The sequence below is a fragment of the Nicotiana tomentosiformis genome, chromosome 1, assembly GCF_000390325.3.
Source record: "Nicotiana tomentosiformis chromosome 1, ASM39032v3, whole genome shotgun sequence".
Taxonomy (NCBI): Eukaryota; Viridiplantae; Streptophyta; class Magnoliopsida; order Solanales; family Solanaceae; genus Nicotiana; species Nicotiana tomentosiformis.
This window is the reverse complement of record NC_090812.1, coordinates 84,753,800-84,765,493: the sequence shown is the minus strand read 5'-3', so window position 1 is coordinate 84,765,493 and position 11,694 is coordinate 84,753,800. Positions and strand designations below refer to the sequence as shown.

The window sequence follows — 11,694 nt, the reverse complement described above, 5'->3', positions numbered from 1 at the left end:
ACACACGCCTGGGGCCTGGGCGGCGGGGGTAATGTTATTCCATTGAATTCTGATCATGTCTACATATTTTACCATCAGAATTGTTATGTAGGGTAATGATCCCTATCTTCACCTCCCTCAAACTGTCCATACTAAAAAGTAAACTGTGAATCACGTCGCTCCAAAAAGATGGCACCATACTAAAAATATTGGTTGGGGCTGATTATATGGCCAGATATTCACAAATTCAACATGAATATAGATTGCAATCCCACAACAAATTTCTGCCAAAATCTTGTGAGTAACAGATTCTTTTTTCTTTTCGATTAAGTTCTAGAACTAAGCATAGATAAAAAAGATTTACATGATACATAAAGCACAAGAATTCAATCTCAACTATTGTAGATGGACCTGAGGAATGCCATTACCATTTCCTCATTACAAGGCACTATAAGTTAGTGTTAACAAAGAATAGTACAACACATTAACTGGCTAAGACCAGACAAGACTCTAACTACGACACTAGTAAATATCAGGTTACAAAATGTACAAATTCTGTTTTACAATAGTCACATTTCCTTCCTTCGGAAGCTGTTCAGGACGTCAAGCTAGAGAGCTTTTGGGGTTCTTTGGATATTGCCCCAAAACATCCGAGACTCTTACTCGTTGCACCTCTTTCGCTGAGAAATTTAAGAAGAAAACCAAAAAAAAAAAAGAGGTGAAATTTAGAATCAATACCAGCACCAAAAAGGTCTTTAGGACTAATTGTGCTAAAAAAACTCTATAGATTAGGAAGTCCTCAATTTAATAATTTTTTTTTTGGGTTGAAAACTGCAAACATGAGACAATCTTTTTTTTTTTTCCGTTTCTATTCACCATCTCACTGGAACAAAGAGGGGAGAGAGGAAACGAGTTAAAAGCCCAATAATTAAAATTAGGTCCGGTATCAAATGTGGCAGCGATTCTCTTTCAGATGCCACAAGGAAGGACCTTGATTACATTGGATTCAAACACCTCGTCCTATCATATGTCAGTGCAACAATATTATATAACCACTCCAAACTTGAACCAAGAGGAACTAACAAAATGTTAATCCATACAATGCACAATTCATCCTCTTTTTAGGATTCAAATTTACCAAAACTTAGTCAGAGGCCATTCCCAGGACTGTGAGAATGGCTTACCCAAAAAGATTCTATAGAGAAAAATGCACAATTAGCTTGTAGTCCGATTCATAACTATCTTCTAGGTCATCCCTTTCATTAGAACCAAGGCAAATACAGACACAAGACTTTATGAGATATCAAACACCATCCTGTATCATTTCTAGCCTATTAAAATACTAAACGGACAGGAGTCAATTCTTGAAGCAAAATGCATCTTACAAGATCAACCAGAAAAATCCAACTCATCAAAAAAATGGAAAAAGATACATCAAGGCAAATCCAAGAGTACAACAATAGAGTCTGCAGGTTTACTTACTTTTTCATTCAAATTTCTGTTGTAAAATTACACATATCTCTAGGGCTATAATAAAGCAACAATAAAAGCAAAATCACAAAGTACCTTCCTCCAATGCAAGCCGGATGGACCTCTTCTCCAGTTCAACAGCATGTTTGCTTAGGTCAACAGAGGACAGAGAACGAAGCACTGCTCGATGAGATTATATTTGAGTAAATGAGTGAGAAGAAGGATTACTACAAACAGATAATTCAGTGAATAAGCCTCAAGAAATTTGAATACATACTCTGGATATAATCCTCTTGCTTTGATTGCTCCAGTTTGTGCAATAAGTTCTGCAATTGGAAATACCGCTCTTCCCAGTGCTTAAAATTAACCTTCTTGGGATTATCCAACAATAGGCTGGTAGAAGTTACTTGATAGTTGCTAACATTAACTGAAGCTAAATTGTTGTTGGACTCTCCTGTAGAGGGAGGAACTGAAGGTTTCATGGACAAGGAGCCCCTCGAAGGAGTCCTTGACATTGATGAAACTTCTGGACCGTAATATCTAGCTTCTTTTATCTGGATTTCGGTCTGAGCTTTCTCATCATGTTGACTAAGCTTTTTCAGTTGTGAATAATCAGTAACACCACTTTGGTTGTTACTAGCAGCAGTCTTGCTTAACTCTCCGTCAGGTCTTCTACGAACATAGACAAGATGCCCGCTACCAGAATTGTTTGTTGAGTATCGATTGAGTGGGTTCACTAGGCATTCAGGGGTAGGTCTTTTGGAGCCAGTTATATTAGAAACATTATTGACCATATTATTCGCTTCAGGAAATAGTGGGCTTTCAATTGATTTGGAGGCTGCAGCCACATTCTCGCTCTGCGAATCTTGTACTGCAGTACCCATTACAGCTTCTGGCACTGATAGCGGTTTATCATGCTTGGGTACACCAGATTTAGTATTAGCCTTCCCGTGGTCACTTGTTTTTGAATCTACTGTTTGTTGACCCATCTTAGAGAAGGTGTATGTTAGACAATTAGATAGATCTTGCCTTTTCTAGTAAATATGAACAAAATCTTAAGTACAAAAGTTAAAAAAATTCGTTCATCATATAACAGCAACCACTCCAAATCAATATGCTCTTCTGATACTCTCTAAATTCATCTACAATTTGGAAATGAGACAATAACTATAAGAAGACAATAAAAAGCACTACTACATATACCTCGTTTTTTTTTCTTTTTGCAAAAATACATTTAACGTGTTTTTCACTGTAGGGGTAAGGTCTGCGTACTATCTACCCTCCCCAGACCCCACTTATGGGACTATACTGGGTTTGTTGTTGTTGTACATTTAACGTGTTTTAAACAATGTTATTAAAAGTCTATCTCTTCTTCGCTTAAAAGGATGAGCAAGGTGAAGCGAGGGATTATCGCTTCATGAGTCTCACACGCTTCAAACAATAATGCACAAAGTGATCCAAACACAAAGTTGTTGGTTCTTTGAATCTCAAATTTGAAGAGTTCGATTAATATCAGTATTACTATATATTGGATGATGATAAAACTAATCTTGCAATTGCAATTTGATCATTATAGTACTAAATTCATATATGTTTGGTAGCTTGTAATTTTCTGTAAGTTGTGCGCTTCATTTCTTGCTTTTCGCTTCAAACCCTGCACCTTGTTGCTTCTTTGCGCTTTTCTTTTAAAAATATTTGCTTTTAATATAGAAGCCCTGGCTTGCTATAATTCATTCACCATTCACTGAAAAAAAGTGATACTCAAACCATTAGAATACAACTCTTCAATCTTCACCATGATAAATTCAAGACCACTTCTTCTTATGCACTGATTATTTTATTTTATTTTTGATGAAGTAAGATGATTCATTGATGGCATCCAGAGGATGCAGAAATACAAAATAGGCCATTGTTAGCTCCGTTACAATGTGATTCAATTCCAGTCGGAGAGCTAACAACAAAAAAACACAAGAACGAAAGTATGGCCTAAGTCAATGTAAGTGAACTGATAAAATCTAGATAGGAGGCAACGTTATTTACAGGGGTGAGGTTGCTCCAACTAAAAAGGTACACCAGACCTTTAGCTTTCAAAAAATGAGGAGTAGTGGAAACTCCATCAAAACATCTGTGATTCCTCTCTGTCCAAAGAACCCAAAAGATGCAAGGAGGGATCATCTTCCAGATTTTCCTGATGGCTCCGTCAACTTTCCACATGTTCCACCCTTCAACTGCTTCCTTAATGCCCTGAGGTAGGGTCCAGCTTATTCCCATAATGAAAAAAAACATAGACCACATGGAAGTGGCTACTGGGCAGTGAAGAAAAAGATGGTTAATAGACTCTGAGTTTTGTTGGCACATTTAGCATCTATTAGCTAGTTGGAAACTCCTTCTACAGAGATTATCTTATGTGAGACAAGCTCCCCTTAGAGTTGTCCATGAGTAGGAGATGACTTTTGTGGGCAGTTTTGTCTTCCAAATCAGTTTCCAAGGCCAATAGTCGATGATTTCATTTTGCTCGCAGAAGTGTTTGTAGCCTGCCTTCACACTGTAAGAGCCTGATTCAGAGTTACTCCACTTGAGTCTGTCTGATGCTTGTTCATTCATAGAGAAGTTCCCAAGTCTTCCATACAGTTCCAGTAGACTTTCTAGTTCCCAGTCTTGCATGTTCCTTCTAAACAGGATGTTCCAAGTTCCTTCTGATCTGTTTTGAGCTATTGTTGAATCTGGAGCATTGGCTATCTGATATAAGGATGGATAGCTGTCCTTCAATGTGTTTGTGTCTAACCATTTATCCTTCCAGAACTTGACATGTAACCCATTTCCAATCTTGAATGATATGTTCTGTGAGAATTCCTCCCACAGGCTGTTGATGTGCTTCCAAGGGCCTACTCCATGAGGTGCTCTGTTGTATTTAGTGCACCAGTGGGTTTGTTGTCCATGTTTGGCAGCAACCACCTCCTTCCATAAGCTGGAGCCTTCATCTCCAAATCTCCCTAGTCATTTCATTAGCATGCTCTTGTTGTGCTTTGCTAGGTCTCTGATTCCAAGTCCACCTTAGGATTTAGGTTGTATTACTCTGGACCATTTGACAAGGTGGAACTTATGAGTTTCAGAGTTACCTTTCCATAGAAAGTTATGGAAAGGTTCTTCTGGCTTTGTCCAGTTGCTTTAGGACCTTACTAGGCATAGGAAAGAGTGACATGCAATAGGTTGGAATGCTGTCCAAGACACTATTTATCAAGGTCAATCTGCCACCCATTGAAATATATTGTAGCTGTCATGTTGCCAGTCTTTTTTCTACCTTTTCAATGACTCCATTCCACACATCAGCTGATTTGTATTTAGCCCCCAAGGCGAGGCCCAAGTAAGTAGTTGGAAAGGTACCAGTATCACAGCATAAGATAGCAGCCAAAGCTTCCAAATCGGGGACTTCATTGGCGGGGTATATTACACTCTTTAACATATTGATATGTAGGCCTGAGATTGCTTCAAATATGAGTAGAGTGAGATTGAGGTATTGTACCTGAGACCTTTCAGCACCACAAAAGATTATTGTGTCATCTGCATATAATAGGTGTGAAACTGAGATGGAATCTATTGAAGAGTTTCCAACACTGAAACCTTCTATCCATTGTAGCTGCTTTGCTTTGTCTAGCATCTGACTGAGTCCTTCCATGGCTAGAATGAAGAGGAAGGGGGATAAGGGATCTCCCTCTCTTAACCCTTTCTGTGGAGAGAAAAAGCCAATTGGACTTCTATTAATAAGGACTGAGAATTTGACAGTCGTTATGCAGAATCCATTTAATCCATATGCGCCCAAACCCCATTTTTCCAAGCATTGATAGTAGATAAGACCAGCTAACTTTGTCAAAGGCCTTCTCTATATCCAACTTACATAGTATGCCTGGAATTCCACTCTTCAATCTGGCATCCAGCATCTCATTGGCTATTAAGGCTGCATCAGTAATTTGTCTGTGCTTGATGAATGCATTTTGCACTCCTGATACGAGTTTCCCTATCACTGATTTGATCCTTTCTGCTAGTAACTTGGCTGCTATCTTGTAGATATTGCCTATAAGACTTATAGGACTGAAGTCTTTTAGTTGTAAGGCTCCTTTCCTTTTAGGGACTAGAGCTATGAAAGAGGCATTGTAGGATCTGACCATGTAGCAATTGTGATGGAAGTGGTTTAAGGCCCCCATTATGTCATGCTTGATTATGCCCCAGGTATTTTGGAAGAATGCCATAGTGTATCTATCAGGTCCAGGAGCTTTGACTGGTGCACATGATTTGATACTAGCAAGAACTTCCTCTTCTTCAAATGGCCTTTCTAGCCAGTCCTTTTCATCACTAGAGATAGATCCCAAATTACCAAAATCAGCAGTAGGCCTCCATTGTTCCTCTTCCGTGTATAGACCCTCGTAGAAAGTGAGTATTTCTTCCTTGATTGCATCTTTGTCTTCTATTATTGCATCACCAATCAACAATTTATCTATACAGTTGGATCTCATATTGGAATTTGCCATTCTTTGAAAGTGCTTGGTATTCCTATCACTTCTTTGAGCCAAAGACACCTAGACTTCAGCCTCCAAGATATATCTTCCTCCTTTGCCACTTGTTGTAGCTCCAGTTTTAGCCCTAGTATTTTCGCTCTTTCCGTTTGTGTTTGGAGCCTACCTTCAGTGAACTGTTCCAGCATAGATAGTTCTTCCAAGGCATTGTTTTTCCTAGCCTCCAGTCTACCAAATTCCCCCTTGTTCCAATCAGTGATGTCTCTTTTCAATCTTCCAAGTTTCTGCATCAAGATGAAACCTGGCCTGCCCCTTATGTCATAATTCTGCCACCACTCTTTAACCGTATCAGTAAATCCTGCAGCCTGAAGCCACATGTTTTCAAATTTGAAATAGGAAGAAGTGGTTTCCCAATCACCACACTCTAAAAGAAGAGGTTTGTGATCAGAAACCACACTTGGGAGGGCAATTTGCTTTATAGCTTTGAAACTGTCATCCCAATCAGGAGAAATTAGGAATCTATCAATCCTAGAAGCTTGGAGTGAATCCTCACCTCTGGACCATGTGTAATAAGACCCTTGTAGTGGAAGGTCAATGATGTCAAGATCCTCGATGAAATTCGAGAAAGATTTCATTGCCCTGGATCTTCTTATGCAATTGTATCTTTCGCTTTCATACATGCATACATTGAAATCTCCTCCTACCACCCATTGTTCATCCCATATGCCCCTAATTGCTGCCAACTCGTACCAAAGGACCTCTCTTTCTGGGTTTGAGCGAGGACCATATACCCCCGAAAAACACCACCTGAAACCTTCTTGTGTACTTTCCAACATAACTGATAGAGTATAGGTTCCTTGATGTACCCCTAAATTGTTCCACTGTCTCTTATCCCAGATCACTATTATACCCCCACTTGCACCGCTTGATTTTAGTTCAGCCCATTCAACCCAACGACTACCCCATAATTGCCTGACCAAGGTGTTGGACCATTGTTCAATTTTTGTTTCTTGCATACATAGAATATCTATCCTCCACTTTTGTATTAAGGACTTTACTGTACTTCTCTTGTCCCCATCATTCCCCCTGCACGTTCCAGCTGAGAATTTTGAGTTTCATGATGAGAAGGCCTTGGAATACCTGCCCCTAACCCCTTTGCTCCTGCTATCATAGTTGAGTCCACACTTCAATCTTTCCAATTCTGCCTCTTGTTTCTTCTTACCCCTTTTTTTCCCATTGTCTGATGAGTTTTGCTTTTGCAGCTGCAGTTGTCTCCTTTCCTCCATACGAAGTATGATGTCGAAGATTTCATGCTCAAAGCCGGTCACATTAATCCCAAACGCTTTGCATGCCTTTGACATGACTGTTTTAGTCCACCTAGATGTCTCTATTACCGTTGGGCTTTGAATAATCTGAGAATTGGCAGCACCCATGCCATGCCAGGGAAGAGAGAGAAGATTTGGGGGTGAGGAAAAGTCGTTTTCAGAGGAACTTACCATTGACTGTTCCGACAAGGGTGCAGATGTACAGAGGGGTCTGATGATATTAGTCGCCAGTTCTGCTTCGTCGTCAGCCTCAAACAAAGAGTCGCCTCTCGCTTCTAGTGGTGGTGGGTCTGTATGAGATGTCTCTGGAAAATCTGCATCTGTCTCTATTGACAGAGGGTCAAATTTGTTTTCCAAGATAATTCTGTGTGGTTCATTTAAAAGTGGGTCCGAAATAAGCCTACGAAATCTCCATTGCTGCACTGTTTTGGGCTTCTTTGGACCTTTATTTTTTGGGCCTTTTGAGTAATACACATCAAGGCCCAATTTACCTGCCTTTTTAAAACCCTTATTATTGTTAGCTAACCGGGCCTGCTTCTGGGCCGGATTACTGACCTGTAAAGGACATTTTTTTAAATTAAAGTGGCTAGGGCCCCTATGCACACCCTTGAAGCTGTTGATTTGTACAGTTCGAGGCTTTGTTTGGCTCGAGGAGGCCACCGAACAGTTCACCGTCTTCTCTTTCTTCTCTTGCTCTGTGACTCCGCTACTACCGCTGGCGGAAATAACTTCCATTAGTACATCCTCCAGAATCGAGATTTTGTATCTCAATTTATCAACCTCCAGTATCATTGTATTAGGAAGAGCCTCTCCGGTAGAACTTGTGCAAATCCTTGCCCAGAAGAGATGTGTTCTGGATTTTGTGTCCCCGTCAATGTCAATAAAACCACCACAGTGATCTCCGATTTGCTGGAAAGTGTCAAAGGTCCATGCATGTAATGGAACCCCGAAGGCCTTTATTCATCTTTGCCCAGATTCTTTCTTAGTTGCAATTGTAGTCTTTTCCGGTGACCACCACTCTAGTGCGAGATGTCTCCCATTCCAAAACCAGTCACCAGCTTTGACTCGCACTGCTTCCTGCCTTGAGGGAAATTCAAAGAGGAACTGGTTATGGGCCAAAGGGGTGATTCTGCTTTCCATCTGTTGAGAAACCACTTTTGGATCACTTCAGTGTTGGGGTTGTGGTTAAAGGGGTCGTTGAATTGACCAATCAGGCATTTGGAGAGAAAATCCTCTGCGGTTCCTCTCCGCGTTCAATTAGAACAAACCACCTATCGAGATCTTCACTAATGTCTATTAACTAGAAAGATTTATCACCTGCAACGGAATAAGTGGAATCCCTCATAGTAAAAACAATCACCGGAGTAAGGTCTTCACCGGAGAGAGAGGGGCACAGGTTGTGGGGGGCACATTTCCCAAGTCAGAGAAATTCTACATTAGCATATATTGATGACTCTTGTATCCCAAATTCTGTATATTTTCAACTCTATTATGCACTGATTATAATAGAAGGAACAAGCATATACTAATCAATAAGCTCCTTAAGTGGAACAAATCCATCAGCTCTAGAATCAGCTCAGAGAAGGTAACTACTTCCAACATATTTGCAACATCAATTCCTAAACTACAAAAACTAGCACAAGTTAAGTGTAGATAGCAACCCTGCCACACTCAATGAGCGTGTTTAACTTTTGAAAGGTTATTTTCAATTTTTTCTTTTGGAAAGCTGTGTATTAATAACTGAAATCATTTTCTTTTCAGAATATTATAAGGAAAACCCGAAAAATTTAAAACAGACGTTAAGAAGATAACCATTTTGAGCCGCAGTGTTGTAGAGGGACCAATTCATCCCAGCAGTTGTTCAACAAATTAGTGGTACTTGGGAGATAATCAGATAATTCTAGTTTTACACATCTAGGAGAGGCCAAAGAAAGATACTCTAGGGTGTTGGGGCTTCATAGGTAGCAGTGATTTTGACCCTATTCGAGATTAATGTAGGATTTTATTTCAAATGTTCGCAGCAAGGAGTGGTGTAGGGAAAAATAAATAGGACATGATTTACATAAAACAATTGCATGGATGAAAAGAAACTTGATAAATAATGAATTTAGAACAAATGCTATGTATGCCTACATTTGCTTGTCAAGTACATATGTATGTCCTAAGCAAAGAAATTATGCAGAAAATGAACTAAATGTATCTCATGCGTGATGGAGTCGGGAATATTACTCTCACAGTCTCACCTCATAGGCACACTGCGTCGAGATGATGGAGCATGACATGATAAGAAGAAAATGTTCCATTCGAGGTGGTTCCATTCCAAGACATAATGAAAATTATCTGCAGCTCTGAAAAGAAGCAGCGACTCAGATGAGAACATACTCCCAGTTCAGCATTTTTCACCAAACAAAGAGCAAAAGGGAAGAGAATCCAACAAAAATTTACTAAACTGAGATAAATAAAATAAGTTCTGCTAAAATTGGTTTGAATGTGTCCACTTAATCTGCATAGTTTAGAGAAGCACTTTTGCAGATACTACTAATAGAATGATTCGTCTCGGAAATTTGAGCAATGACAGGTCTACAGAAAAATAACCAAGTCATTAACTGAGGTAACAAGCTAGCTGATCGTTTGGCAGACTTAGCCTTCAATGCGGATGGGGAACTCATAATCAATTCATTTGTGGAGCTGGACACCAAAGGAAGGGCATTTTGAATTTGGATAAGCTACAGTGGCCATCATTGAGAACCAAGGCAGTGAAGGGAGGAAAACAATGGCATTCTATACCATGAAGAGTTTCATTAGCATATGGTGGCGGATGATGGGGCAATGGTTCTATTCTGTGGCATTCGGATACTTCAAGGTGGAAAGCAGCTTGCACAAAATGAAATCTCGAAATCTTTGGCAGTGTGGACACTTCAATTTCTTTCGAGCATTTTATTATTTTGTTCGATGTGAGTTCATCTCGGAATATTAAATAAATTCAAAGATGACATTAGATAGTTTCATTATTTCATTAGACATGGTTTGTTTTCATTGTAATAGTGTACACTCGTTCTGAACTCAAGTTGGAATCTTTATTACTCAAATTAGCCACTAGGTAACCTCCCTAGTGGTAGATTAGCTTTAAAAGAGAGAGTAGAGCTGAGGAAGTCTGTAAACTATAGTTTAATGTGTATTAAGCTAATAAAAGCAGTTCTCTCTATCTATCTATCTATCTATCTATCCATCTATCTATCTATCTATCTATCTCATCGTATTCGTTTGGTGATTAAGCTTAGAAAATGTAATGGATATGGCAAAAAATTTGGGGCAGTTTAAAATGGGTTGAGTAGAAGAATCGGTCATAACCTGATCTTCCCGTAATGCCTATTCATTTAGTCTTTCCTGGACAACGGAATCACCTTTGAATTACAATGTTAATAAGCTAAAATTAGGAAGCTTTTTTCTTTTAGAGCAATGCAATATAGTGATACCACACTCCCAATAAAGAAAACGGAGATCCCTTTCTCCAGCAATAGTACGTATAGTGCAATCCGTGTACCAGCGGCTACAGAAATTCTTTTGAATATATCTAAAATCCAACTTAGCAGAAGCTTTATACCGTGAATCAATCAACCAACAAGAATGAGCTATAAAAATGCATACAGTATCAAATATCAATTCGACAGAATTGGATTGCATAACTACAATCTAACATATCAAAAAACAAAAGAGAAAATAAATGAAATAAGTACCTTAATATGTACACGGATATGCTGCCAATTTCTTCAGAGGGTGGAAGGTAATCACAACGACGGAGGAATAGTGGGCACAAACAACCAGTGGCCCTCAAATTGTTGATCGTGCCTGTCCAGTGTCTGGTGCGTGCAAAGAGGAGAATCATTGGTTATTATTGTGACCCGTTACGACCCAATTCTCATGTGGGCCATTTGGGACGTGGTCCAATTAGACCCAAATTTTCTAATTTTCAGGCCCAACCAACAAATGAATTAGATGTATATTTTATTTTTATAGATTTCAATAATTTAGCCATTATATTAGTTAATTGTATAGTATATTTTAACATAATGTTAAGAAATAAGAAAGAAAGAATCTTTTAATGTTTTACTTACTTGTTTTTATACTCCATCTAATTATACAATTTTCAAATATCCTTCATAAATACGTTCAATTTAATAAATTTCAATTATTAAAACAAAACAAAATCAAATTTCATTTAGCAATAACTTTTACAATCAACTGTGGAATTTAAAATGAAACTACCTCAAGTTAACTTGTGACAAATGCTCTTCTCAAGTAAATTAACCTAAGTTTAGTGTAAATAGTAGATAGATGTGTGTGTGTTTGTTATTCCCTCGATATTTCTTATTAAAGCTTAACATAACTGCACGAAGCAAACATGTTAA

General features: G+C 38.8%; 1 protein-coding gene across 3 annotated transcripts; it reads right to left on the bottom strand.

The window, feature by feature from the left end:
- Positions 1-274: 274 nt before the first annotated feature.
- Positions 275-11,171, bottom strand: LOC104114712 (uncharacterized). Of its 3 annotated transcripts, XM_009625224.4 has the most exons (5): positions 11,023-11,171; positions 9,529-9,633; positions 1,727-2,438; positions 1,546-1,629; positions 275-659 (listed from the first exon to the last, which is right to left on the bottom strand). In XM_009625224.4, the coding sequence occupies exons 2-5, from the start codon at positions 9,601-9,603 to the stop codon at positions 583-585; spliced, it is 948 nt and encodes a 315-aa protein (XP_009623519.1). In that variant the 5' UTR covers positions 9,604-9,633; positions 11,023-11,171; the 3' UTR covers positions 275-582. The 3 variants fall into 3 exon arrangements, with proteins under 3 accessions (XP_009623519.1, XP_009623520.1, XP_009623521.1); XM_009625225.4 differs by lacking the exon at positions 9,529-9,633 and having other exon boundaries at positions 11,023-11,156; XM_009625226.4 differs by lacking the exon at positions 11,023-11,171 and having other exon boundaries at positions 1,727-2,422.
- Between the last annotated feature and the right edge of the window lie 523 nt (positions 11,172-11,694).

Coding starts and splice junctions, on each gene's coding strand:
- LOC104114712 (XM_009625224.4), bottom strand. CDS start 9,603: ATGGAACCACCTCGAATGGAACATTTTCTTCTTATCATGTCATGCTCC. Junction 2,439..9,528: donor CGACGCAGTGTGCCTATGAG/GTGAGACTGTGA, acceptor ACCTTCTCTAAG/ATGGGTCAACAAACAGTAGA. Junction 660..1,545: donor CCGGCTTGCATTGGAGGAAG/GTACTTTGTGAT, acceptor TAAATTTCTCAG/CGAAAGAGGTGCAACGAGTA.